Source organism: Lagopus leucura, unplaced genomic scaffold (assembly GCF_019238085.1).
Source record: "Lagopus leucura isolate 7727_CA_CO unplaced genomic scaffold, USGS_WTPT01 Super-Scaffold_73, whole genome shotgun sequence".
In the NCBI taxonomy this organism is placed as follows: domain Eukaryota; kingdom Metazoa; phylum Chordata; class Aves; order Galliformes; family Phasianidae; genus Lagopus; species Lagopus leucura.
The window spans coordinates 26,270,724-26,283,227 of NW_024962252.1; the positions used below are offsets into that span (position 1 = coordinate 26,270,724).

At 36.1% G+C, this 12,504-nt stretch overlaps 1 protein-coding gene across 7 annotated transcripts in view; it reads left to right on the top strand.

Moving 5' to 3' along the window:
* DOP1A (DOP1 leucine zipper like protein A) overlaps positions 1-12,504 on the top strand; it is a 60,160-nt gene that overhangs the window by 19,164 nt on the left and 28,492 nt on the right. For 5 of the 7 annotated variants that reach the window (XM_042881605.1, XM_042881630.1, XM_042881645.1 and 2 more), the window contains 9 exons: positions 49-158; positions 2,241-2,349; positions 3,991-4,111; positions 4,753-4,872; positions 6,307-6,421; positions 6,792-6,821; positions 7,231-7,464; positions 8,667-9,291; positions 11,437-11,711. In XM_042881605.1, coding sequence (XP_042737539.1) covers positions 49-158; positions 2,241-2,349; positions 3,991-4,111; positions 4,753-4,872; positions 6,307-6,421; positions 6,792-6,821; positions 7,231-7,464; positions 8,667-9,291; positions 11,437-11,711 — 1,739 coding nt within the window. The remainder of the gene's footprint in view (positions 1-48; positions 159-2,240; positions 2,350-3,990; positions 4,112-4,752; positions 4,873-6,306; positions 6,422-6,791; positions 6,822-7,230; positions 7,465-8,666; positions 9,292-11,436; positions 11,712-12,504) is intronic. The other 2 variants (XM_042881620.1, XM_042881653.1) reach the window with 1 other exon arrangement.

The window sequence follows — 12,504 nt, forward strand, 5'->3', positions numbered from 1 at the left end:
TCTATTAAGAGACAAGTATTTATTGCCTTGTCTTCTGTTTCCTTTAAGGTTTTGATAACAATGGTGCCCTTATAGGACCCAGAAGTACAAGGCACAGCAATCCCGAGGAGCATGCTACTTATTATTTCAACACCTTCTCTAAGGAAATGTTAGTCCAGGTAGGCATACAATATTTTATCGTAGCACATAGAAGTAGATAATGATCAAAGTTACTATTCTTGTCTTTTGAGTTGACGTTTCAATTTCTGTCTTACTGTGGTATTTTGTCCTCCTCTTCTGAAACCATCTCAATGAAGCACGTAATAAATATAAGGTAATGTCATTCTTTAAAATGATGGTATGATCAGGACAAATATTAGATTCTTGCCTGTCCTATTCTTCCATGAAAGCAGCACATATGAAAAATATTTGATTATAAGCCCAACACATAACAAGACAGAACTGGGGAGTTATTTTCACTGATGTAGATTCAGAAAATTCCTATATTTTGGGAATCATAAAATTTTGATTAGGTAAACATTCCTCAGAAGGCCTGGGCATAAATGATCTTCTTTCCCTCTAGGCAAGGAGAAGGTTCTTTTGGCTGTCCATTGATATCCATTGATAGTTAGGGATAGTTGACTGTCATGCTGTTTGACCCTTAAAACCTTGCTAAATGTGCCGAGTTTACCTGGTCTCAAGGACTGGTGTTTCTTCTCTCACAGTAATTGGAGGATACAGATGTCTTTCAAGATGCTGTGCCTGATCTTTAAATCAGGTAGAAGTTTTCTTATTAAGGCAGATTGTTACAGTTGGAATTTTTCTGATAGTAAGAATTGCAGTACTATGTATAGGAATTACAGTGAGGATTTCAATCTGATTTGCTGACAAAAGCATATTTAGCTCTCAACAACTTAAAGGTGAAATCCAGTGGAGAATAAGCACTTCCAGTTTAAAATGAAGTTAATGAGATCTGCTGTTTTACTGATGAGAAAGTGACCTGAATTGTAATGAATCAAGGACATTGCTGGCCCTCTCTCATTTTTTTCTTGTCATCTTTCTGCCTCCTGTGGCAGATAATTCAGAAATTCTTCACAATTTTCTTTCTGTACAAAATCTGGTAGGCTTTTAGCATCTTTTTGGCACTTGTTAGAAAATTCTGATTGTCCTTCTAAATCTGTATGTGTGTCTTAGTGTCATAAAAGCTTTCCTGTCTGAAAAAACTACAAGCAGGGTAGAGTTGATGTAGATCTTTAAGCAGGCCCTACTGTTACACTAGATTGGGAAGTGACAATTTTTGGCAATGATCATTGTCTTACATTTTTTGCTTTAAATCGTTTTCATGACATCAAAAGCAATTGTTTGGTCTACATAATATGAATTACATATGCCTTGTAAAAACCATTTGCTGTCTTTGAGAAGATTTCAAAAACATTATTCTTTTTTGCTGCCTTCTCTATATGTCTTCTTATTCATTTATTCCTCCCATCTTATTCACTGAGATAATGTAATGAGAATTCTGACCTTCCAAAGGCACATTGCAGTACAAAAGATTTCTCTTTCAAGATATTGGCTTATACCACCTGATTTATAGTGGATATAAAAGCTGAATCTGTTTTCCTGCCTCATTTCCTCTCTTCCTTCTTTCTCTTCTTCAGAAGCTGTAAAATAAAATTAAAAAAAAAAAAAAAAAGAATGTCAGCAACAGAGAAAACTGAACTGAGTCTGTAGCAGTTTAGTTGGGCTATTTTTAATTCTACAGCTTGTACTCTAAACTGCTTCAGTGCAGAAACTCAGTTTTTCTGTTTGTTTTGAAATTGTCGTTGCTGTCTCTTCAACTTAGTCAAGAAAGTGATGTACAACATAGATTTTTGTGGGATAGATGGACAGATTACTTTTTTATTTCTTCCTTAAATTCTACATCTGCCTACCTTCCATTCTCATCGAGTTTCTTCATTACTTTTCTTGTTGTCTTTTGTATTTTTAGGAAGCTGTGAGATGTTACCTATTTAAAATATGTTACTGGGTGTTCTCTATTTTCTTTTGACTTGTGATATATACTTGTTAATATTTCTGTAGATGAGAATTTTATCTCCTTGGCAAAACTGAGAGAATGTTAAAACTTGGAGACAATGAGCTGCAGTGAGATAATGGTTTCCAGTACTGCGAGTTTTCCATTTATATGCAGCCCTGCTGATTTCTTCAAAACCTGTTTTCTGTTTGGTTTTTCTTTTTCTCTCTTGCACTATTGTTCTTTGTAGGCCATGACTGGAATATTACAAGTTAACGGACATGGAGAAGAAAGCACATTAATGCAAGACTTAAAGCCTTTTCGAATTCTTATCAGTTTGCTGGATAAGCCTGAACTGGGTAATTTTCATTTTCCTATTCTAGTCTTTATTTTGTTTTACATGACTTGGCATAACTGTTGTTTTTTTTTCTTCTGTTGCTCAACTTAAAACAAAGCTGTATTCCTAATGACAGTGTTAGTATCAGCTGGTTAACTGGATTTCTAGATCTTCCAAGCCAATTATTTAATGTGGTTGTTAGATTTATCCTCATTCAAAGTCATTTTCTTCTACGTTCACCACAGGGAACAGAAAGCTGAAGTCATAGGCAGAAAAAAAGCATGTTGAAAGAAATGCAAATACACTATTTCTCATTTCTTTATTCAAATAGTGACTTTACTGTTTTAAATCTCGGGTGTTGCTTTTGGGAACAATATGGTCATTCTGCTAATGTACACATAGAGATCAGAGTTATTAGCGACAAAACACTTCATTACAAAATTACTATCTGTAAGGAAGCAAGTATTACTTCATTTTTATTTTTGTTTTTCACTGTTTTAAATGTTAACATGCAGTTTTCAGCAGGTAAGTGCAAAGGACTGAGAATGAAAGTAGGTAAGATGAAAGAACTGACAACAATTAAGCCTTTTTTTTATTACAACAGTTTTAAAGGTGACTAAAAATTAGCAGAATTTTCTGTGCATGCCCTAAGATTTGAGGGTAGAGTAATAAAAGCTTAAAAATGCATCACTTGTAAGGGTGCAACCTGAAAAGAAAGTGGTTAAGACAGACTACCAAAAACAAAATATCTGACAAGAACTTGTTGTCTTCCTGATACTTTTTGATTTCTGGGGTCAGTTTGTATTTTCTGGGGTCAGTTTATTTTTTCAGAAGCAATGTGCACGTGAAGTTTTTATAAGGTAAGTGACACTCTGAGAATTCTTTCAGCAAAGTGACACAGAAGAAGCTAGTGAGATTTCAGCTTGACTCAGTGGTCATACTGTCACTGAAGGCAGTTAAATGAGGCTAAATGACATGACCAGAAAGCAAATATTTCATCAGGATCACTTTTTGAACTAATCAACTGATCTCAGAAGAGTTGTTTGTTAATTTTTTTTTTTTTCCCTTAAAATTCAGAGTTTATCTCAGCAGATGGTATTTAAAACAAAAAAAAATCCTGTATTTCTATCTGGAATTAATCAAAACATGCCTCAATTTAAAAGGAAAATGTTCAGAATGTTTTATCTTGCATAATTTGGTTTAAAATGTTTGAGTATATTTTTTGTATATTAACAGCATGAGTTAGCTTCTGAGCAGGTATTCCAAAATAGTTGTTTAAAAGCTACCTCTGATTAGGAATCTATGAAGTCATATTTCAATGAAGCTAATAATACCTGGGAGTCTGCTTGAACATGAGCTATGCTAATGTGTTTTGCTTTTGAACTAAACGTGTTTGTGTGCAAGCAATCATTGTATACATATGGGAAAAAAATTTCTCTTGTGATTTATTATAGTTCTGGTTATTGTAATTGCCTGGTTATTTCTAGAAAGCAAAAAACGAACAAACAAAAAAAGCCTTTCTGAAATGTATATAGTTTATGAAATTGAACGGAAGGAATTTTGTGGTTTCAGTAACCACAGCTAGCTAATTATTTAAGTTTCACATGTGGATTGCTATGGTGTTATAACTGACAAGACTATAATTGCTGGTATTTCACTTCAGGCCCTGCCATCCTAGAGGATGTGTTGATTGAAGTATTTCGAACATTATATACACAGTGCAAAACAGAGCTGGAGCTTCAGGCAGAGCCTTCTTTCAACAAAGATCACACGCAGCTGAGCAGGTGAATGATACGTGGAATGTATTTTGTATTTTAAAAAAAAAAAGCCTTTTTGTGTCTGAAAGCATGCTGTATCTAGGCCATAATTGCAAAGCCTGTGAGACTGTGACCTTGTTTTCTTTCTCATATGGGTTCTATTGATAGCAATTGCAACTTCTGTGCTCTGTGCTAAGGTCTGCAGGGATATTGCTTTTTTTTTTCTGGTTTTTTTTTTTCTTCAATTTTTACAATGAAATTTACTCCTTTTTGTTTTTTTCTTTTTTCCATGACAAAAATGTTTGCTCGGTACAGCTGAAATTCAGTATTTTTGCTGGCTGTATCATAGAATAAAATTGAAGATAGAGAGAAGTATAAAAAGTATTTTAAGGTTTCTGATGTCTGTCTTAAAATGCAGAAGAGGGAAGCCCCAAGTGTGGAAGAAACAACTATGGGAGAGATAATGAGAAAACAGACAGGAAGGCTAGCAACCATACAGAGACATGGGTGTACTGGGCCTACTGCTGTACTGAACTCTAAGGCAGGGTTGGAGCTGGGGGAGATGGTGATTCATCAGTATCAATTGTTGGTGGATGAACTTGACATGTGGTTAAGTAACTCAGAAATGAAGCATAAAAATATTAAATATTTCTTTTATTTTCTTTTAGCAAACTGAGGGAAAACAAGAAAACAGCAGAATTGATCAAAACTGCCAATCTCCTATTCAATTCCTTTGAGCCTTATTATATGTGGGATTACATTGCTCGTTGGTTTGAAGAGTGTTGTAGGTAGGAAATAATACTTTCTCTCTGTGTATCTAAAATTGAAGTTATCTTTTGTTTTATAGTTGTTTGGTTTTTTTTTTCTTTTTGTTTTCATCATAGAATTTAACCTAATGTAAATGTGATCATCTAGGCTGTAAGTCTGACTAACCTGCTTATCTTCTATGACAAGATGACCCACTTAATAGATGAGGGAAAAGCTGTGAATGTTGTTTATCTGAATTTTAGTACAGCATTTGACACAGTTTTTCACAGTATTCTAGAGAAGCTGGCTGCTCATTGCTTGGAAAAGTATACAGTTTGGTAAAGAACTGCCTCATTGACCAGGCTCAGAGAGTCCACGTGAATGAAGTTTAGATTCATTTGCAACTGACCTGTGACATTCCCCAGGGCTCAGTGCTGGAGACAGTTCTGTTGAACATTTTTATCAGATCTAGATGAGGGGATGGGCTGTTGATCTTGAGGGTAGGAATTCACTGCAGAGGAGTCTGGATAGGATGGATCAGTGAGCTGAGTCCAGTCACAATATTCACCAATGCTCAGTTCTGGGTCCTACACTTGGGTCACAGCAGCCATATGCAGTGCTGTGGGCATGGGGAAGAGTGGATGGAAAGATGCCTGGCAGAAAAGGAGCTAGGGTTGATGATTGACAGCTGGTGAATGTGAGCCAGCAGCGTGCCCATGTGGCCAAGAAGGCCGTCCGTGTCCAGGCCTGCATCAGGAATTGTGTGGCCAGCAGGGCTAGGGAAGTGATTGTCCCTTTGCTCTGCACTGGTGAGACTGCACCTGGAAGCATTGCAGCTTTCTTGACTGCTGAACAAAACTTTGGCTGAACTTACATCCCACCAGCCTCATGAATGAATTGGAGAAACAAATTGTTTTGCTGGTATCCTTTATCATATTTTCAGATAGCAACATGCTTTCAGAGGATGTTTTTGTTTTGTCTAAATTATAAAAGTCATCTTGTTGATAGTAAAGCAATGCAGGTATTTGACAGTGAAGTGAATGTTCAGATGAGCTTGTTTTGTTTTCATCTTGTGCAGCTTTAAAGCTTCATGGGCCTTTTATTTTATTTTTGGTTATTTTTATCTTAAATTTTTAATGCCTTGGCTTTTGATCTCTTCAAAATAACAATTTTCAGTAGCCCCATTCCTTTAATTCTGTTATTGGTGACCATGCTTGTGGCATTAAATGTTGCTGTAAGTGGTGGTGTACAAATGCAGTTTTGTTCAGCTTGCATTTTGTTATTTTATGAATAAAGACCCTTCTACAGTGAAAGGATGGTTGCGTGCTTGCAGTAGAAGTCACAGTGGGGTCAAACAAGGAGTCTCCTTTTTCTGTTAAGGATTGTCTTTGGTGTGCACAGCTTTGTATTACAGTAATGTGGTTCATTTAAGAGGAGAAAAAAAATGACGTTTAAACTTTGTTTGAATTTTGCAGGAGGACATTACACGCCAGACTTCAAACTGGGCCTGCAGGTGGTAATGAGCAATCTGAGTTACCCCTGACAAATTTCTGCTTGTTAGTGGATTTTTTGTTGGATATAGTTTCTTTGGTAAGAACTGCTTTATCTGTTGCTAGTACTGGAATACTGTATGTTTAAAGTCTACGGAAATAGCATATCTGCTTTGTTAAATTTATTTAATTGTTGGGCATCTTTAAATGAAGTTATGATGCTTATACCTGAAACTTCTTTGTTGTTGTTTGTCCTCTGTTTCTTTTCTCAAAATGCCGCTGTATTAATTACAAGCATGGTCTTCTGTAACTATTTATTTGTCAGTTAGATACACGACTTTCTTTTAAGACTCCTTTAAATGTCATGATAATGTATCATCTGTTGGCATTGCTTAATGTAGCAATGACTGTTGAAACTGTTTTGCTTTCTATACTGTCTTTCTTCAATTCTTTGCTTTCTCATTTCAAAGCCTACTAGAAGCATGAGAGTGCTGTGTCAGGTATGGCAATCAGCCTGTTTTTCATTTATTTATACTTATTACACTTTTGTTTATCTTTTTTGTTGTTGTTGTTCTTAAATTCATATGTTATTAAAATAATAGTGTTATTCTTTAATCTTATTAAAATACATTGTAACATGTATGTAGTGAGCATGATGTACAGTTCTGAAAGAAATAAGTGTATCTGTTGGTTACTTGCTTGTAAAGTTAATTTTCTAAATTTTTGAAAGTATGTAGTTCTTATTCTCAGATGTTAAGGTTTTCATTTTCTTTTTTTTTTTTTTTTTTTTTTTAAATTTTCAATGCATTTGGAACACAGTTAATCAGATGGCCAGTAACATTGTTACAGCAAATAATTTTAAGATGGAGTTTGTGTTCCAACACCTGAGATGTACTATTTCTTTTTCAGGAGACTTACATTGAAATACAGACAGAGCACTTGCCTCAGCTGTTGCTCAGAATGATTTCTGCACTGACGAGCCATCTTCACACTTTGCACTTGTCTGAGCTTACGGATTCTCTCAGACTGTGCTCGAAGATCCTTAGTAAGGTTCAACCTCCCCTGCTCTCTGCGGGTATGGATGGTACACTGCAGCTTCCTAGTGGACACAGCAGCTCCATCAAAGAATGGGAAAATAAAAAGGTAAGTGATGTTATATTGAGCAGTGTCAGGGGAAAAAGAATGGTACTTCTTTTGTTCGTCTGTTTTCCTTTAATGAGAAGTGGATTTTCTAAGTCAGTGTTGGACTACTAGTTTTCATTAGATTTAGCTTAACATAAAGAAATATACATATAAAACTTGGATCATCAAAAGAAATTACATCATTGTGGTAAAAAAAAAGTCTTGATTCTTAAGGGTTTTTACCCAGATTTAATATTACATGTATATAATTTTATGATTTGGAAGTGTTTCAGAGTAATTAACTAAAACTGCTGTTTGAAGTTCACTGGATGCACTTCAGTAGTCTGATCTTGTAGAGTAACTGGACTTGAAAGAGTTCTCTGCTTTGCTTATCTATCTGGCACATGTTAATTCTCCTCTCACTCACTTTATGTGCATCAGATTAATGCTTATCTGTCGTTTTATTGTCAAGTCTTAGAATAATAAATAAATATCAAATAAAGGAATAGAAGATACAAATCAACCAGCAATTATTTCTCTTCCAACATTTTTGTTTAATGTGTTCCATGCAACCAGACCACTTCAGGTATGTGAAGTGGCATGCCCTGAAATCCTCCCTCTCCAACGGATCCGACTGAAGAAAGTAGAGGAACATCATGCAGTGACTGAGATTGCAAGTGATAGATGGGGGTCACTGCTCAAAGTAGGAATGATTTCAGAGTTGGATTCTACTTTAAAGCTAGGTTGGGTTGCTTGGGATCACATCTAACTTGGTTTGGAGTATCTCCAAAAATGAAGATTCCGTGACTTCTTCTGTACAGTTTGTTTGCACTGTTAGATTATTCTAATGAGGATTTCCATATGTTAGAGATTGCTTCCTCCAGTACACATACTTGAGCACAGTATTCTAGATGTGGCATTAAAACTTCTGTACAGAAGGGAATCATCTCTTCCCTTGACATGCTGGCTACTCTTCTAATACAGTCCAGTATGTGGACTTCTTTTGTATCTGGAAGTCCACATACAGTACTAGACTTGTTTTTTATCAGTTGATCTGCCAAGCTTACTGAAAGAGCCCATGAAAACGCTTAACAATCTATGTTATTTTGCAGAAAATGTGTTTATAGGAATAGATTTAAAACTGGGTGATACATTTGTGACAAATATTTTCTTACTAATAAATAACGCATTTTAAACAGTCATTTAACTTCTATCTTAATTAGGTGCCATCCGTTTCTCTCGAGAATCCTAATGATGTGTTTGAAGATGGTGAAAATCCTCCAAGCAGTCGATCATCAGAAAGTGGATTCACAGAGTTTGTACAATACCAGGCAGATACTACTGATGACATTGACAGAGCACTAAATGAAGGTCATGGTGCACCTGGCATTCCTATTATAGGTAGCACATCCTCAGAGACTGAGACAGCATCGACCGTGGGATCTGAGGAAACTGTTGTACAGCCTCCTTCCATAGTAACACAGGGAACAGCAACTCGAAGTGGGAAAACGATACAGAAGACCGCAATGCAGTGTTGTCTGGAGTATGTTCAACAGTTTCTAACCAGATTTATCAACCTGTATATCAGTCAGAGCAATTCCTCGTCTCAGCCCTTAGGGACAGAGCTTCTGGTAGATGCTGCTAGAGAGCAAGGACAGACCTCAAAATGGGATAGAGAACCACAAGGAGATGCTAAGGTGAAAAAAATGAACAAGAAAAATTCACCAAAAGAATACCTTCCTGCCTTTGTTGCTGCTTGTCAGCTTTATCTTGAATGTTCAAGCTTTCCCGTTTACATTGCTGAGGGAAACCGTACTTCAGAATTACATCCTGGCAAGCCTGAAGTTGGTAAGCTGGACTCTGTTCTTCATTTCTATAGTTCTTGCTTTCAAAACATTTTTAAAATAATTGTGTTACTTCTTTGTGTGTGCTCCTGTTTACCATTTCCCTCAGAAATACAAGTTTCCTTCTTTATCAGTTTGTTTGCTTTTTGAAAGTTAACTCTTTCTTCATAGATTGCCTCAGGAACAATGCTGGGATGGGATTTGAAACCAATTAGAATTGGGATAACAAATATGAATTATACAAACTGAAGCCTTAGAGTAGTACCTAGACTTTCAAGTGTTCCTTTTTACTGGGTAAATCCAGGAATGTTTTGTGATAATCTTGCATAATGTGACTATGAAATATGTAATTAATGGTTTGGTGAGGTTTGTTTGTTTGTTTGATTATTTTTCAAATACTACCAGCCTACAATTGAATGATTGAGTGTTGTGGCAGATGATTGAGAGAACTTTGAAATATCAGCTACCTGCTTATTACATTTCTATACACTTCTGGTCATCATTGTCTTATGAATTCCAAAGGAGAAAGCCCATAAAACTTGAATAATAACTTAGGTCTCGTGAACACGAAGGCAGTACTTCTAGGAATCCCATTCACTTTGCTAATTGTCTTAAATTTGTATTGCTCATTTTCCAGCTGAGCTTTCTCATTTGTAGTGTTGAATTTGGAGTCTGTTATGCAGATTGGCTTTGAGGAGTACACATAAATTGCAGGTGGTTGAGGTTAACTGTAAAAGAGTTTGGTTTTGCTTCAGATGTGAACATAAACTGTGCAGAATGGCAGACAGGAGTAGCAGTGGGAATGGGACTGTAAAGCTTTCCAGGGAGCCCTGCTTTCTATAGGTGCTGCTGGCTGGCTCGAAAACAGGAGAAGGTAATTCTTGTAATTCATGCACCAGCCTTTTCTTTATCTATTGCTATGTTTCTTTACTGCAGTGGAAGCTGTTATTATTGAAGGGTTCCTGAGATTGGAAAGTGCTTTTGAGTTATATTGATGATGATTCTATTGCTTTTAACCAGTAGTGTCATCAGTTATTTATGTGAAGGAGCCAAATTAATCTTGTATTGAGAGAATATAACTGTACTGCTATATTTTGCGTATTGTCCATTGCTGCATTCTCATTTTCTCAAGTAAGTGTGCTATTATTGCCTCAATTCCATTTTTAACATCTTCAGTCTCAAAACAACATTTGTATCTGTTAACAGTAGAATGTTATGTGGGATTGTTAGCTATATTTTTGCTCTAAATTATTTGGCAGAATTATTATACAAATTAGAAATCACCTTAATTCTAAGTAGATGCTGTATTTGTGCCTTGTAGGCATACGTGAAGACATATTATCTAATTGTAGAACTGTTTACCTATTAAGAAGTCTTTCTGGTGTTTAAGAAAAAATAGTTTGGTATCCCTAAGGTAGAGGGGTGCTTTATTCACTTGAGTTGACTGTGTATAAAGACACTGAATTCAGAGAAAAACTCTTAGATTATTAGGATAGTGTGTGGTGTTAAGTGTGGGAACAGTTAAAAGGAGAAAGCAACAGCCAACACAGAAAGCAAAGTCTGATCCAGTAGGATCAATTTTCTGACACTGAAAGTATCAGTTTTTGCAGATACTTTTACATTTACATGTTTCCAGTAAATTCTTTCAATTTTTTTTATCAGAAAAGGCTTGAGTTGGATATGTTTCTGTGTGTATGTAAACAATAAGTATGAACCAACTCGTGTTTGTGTGTGAATTATTACAGACTATAAGCAGCACTATTGAAACATGATTTACTGATTAAGAACGCCCTGAAGATGGGCAGTGAATGCAGAGAGATGCATCTACTAAAAGTACAGTTTTGCTTAAAGTATGAAGTTGTGTGGATGCAATTCTATACAATGTATTTTGTTCTTCCTTCTTCAAATTTTCTGTTTTTTAGTTACTAAATATTTGAAGTCTTACAAGGTTACGTTCTTGATTAGCTAATTTTTCAGACAGATATATCAGGAAGTATCTCTCCTGTATGCACTTTGCTAAACAGGTTTGGTGACAAGGTTGAAAAATGAAAGATAAAGTACAAATGTGCTGATGGCTGTGAAATATAGAAGAAAAAATTAACAGCAAAATTGTTGTTAAATAAAAATATATCTCTGATTTTTATTTCAGACTGTGAACAAGTGCAGCCCCCACTTTGGCTTCAGACTTTAATGAATGCTTGCAAGCAAGCGAGTGATTTCAGTGTTCAGGGTGTAACTATTTCCCTTGTGATGGACTTGGTTGGATTGACTCAATCTGTAGCACTCGTCACTGGAGAAAATTTGAACAATGTGGAAACAGCTCAGCCTCTTAGCCCTAACCAGGGAAGAGTGGCTGTGGTTATCAGACCTCCTCTTACACAAGGCAATCTGAGATACATGGCTGAAAAGACAGATTTCTTTAAGGTACTGTGCAGCAACTCACTGATGCTTTCTTTATACTTTTTTCTTGACTGATAAGGACCGACAGTTGTTGCCATGTAGTCATTCTTGATTTGATAAAAAAGTTTTCCTTGCTGAGTGTTCTGATAACAGCTGTAATCCGTGTTGATGTCTAAATGAACACATGTAGTAATTTTTCCCACTGTGATTGTTTTACTGGCTGCTTGGGTGAGAACACTTAATTTCAGAACTATAGGTTCAAACGTGAGAGCTGATTGAACATAATCATTAACTAGCAAAGACATGAAGTGGAGATAGATATACATGATTTATGACTCTGGTAAACCACGCTTTGCATTTTTTATTACTTATTACTTTATTACTTTAAATTACAAATGTAAATCAGGAGCAGGGTGTGTTATGTAGTTAATTATTTTCAAGTGGAAATTTATTTCTGGAGATACCTGTGAGTTCTGACTCGTAACAGGATTTATTTCTGTGGTTAGCTATTGCAGTGTTTCAAATAGCTATGTATGTTCATACAATTAGAACAGTTTTATAGATTGCCTCTTTGTCATAAGCCATCATCATATGCATTTCCCATAACTGCATAGAACTCAGCATAGTTCAGAACAAAACTTTAGGCCAAGTGTTGGGTCCTGCACTTTGGCCACAATAACCCCATGCAGCGCTACATGCTTGGGGATGAGTGGTTGCATGACTGAAGAGGAAAGGTACCTGGAGGTGTTGGTTGATGCCGGGCTGAACATGAGCCGACAGTGTGCCCAGGTGGCCAAGAGGGCCAATGGCATCCTGG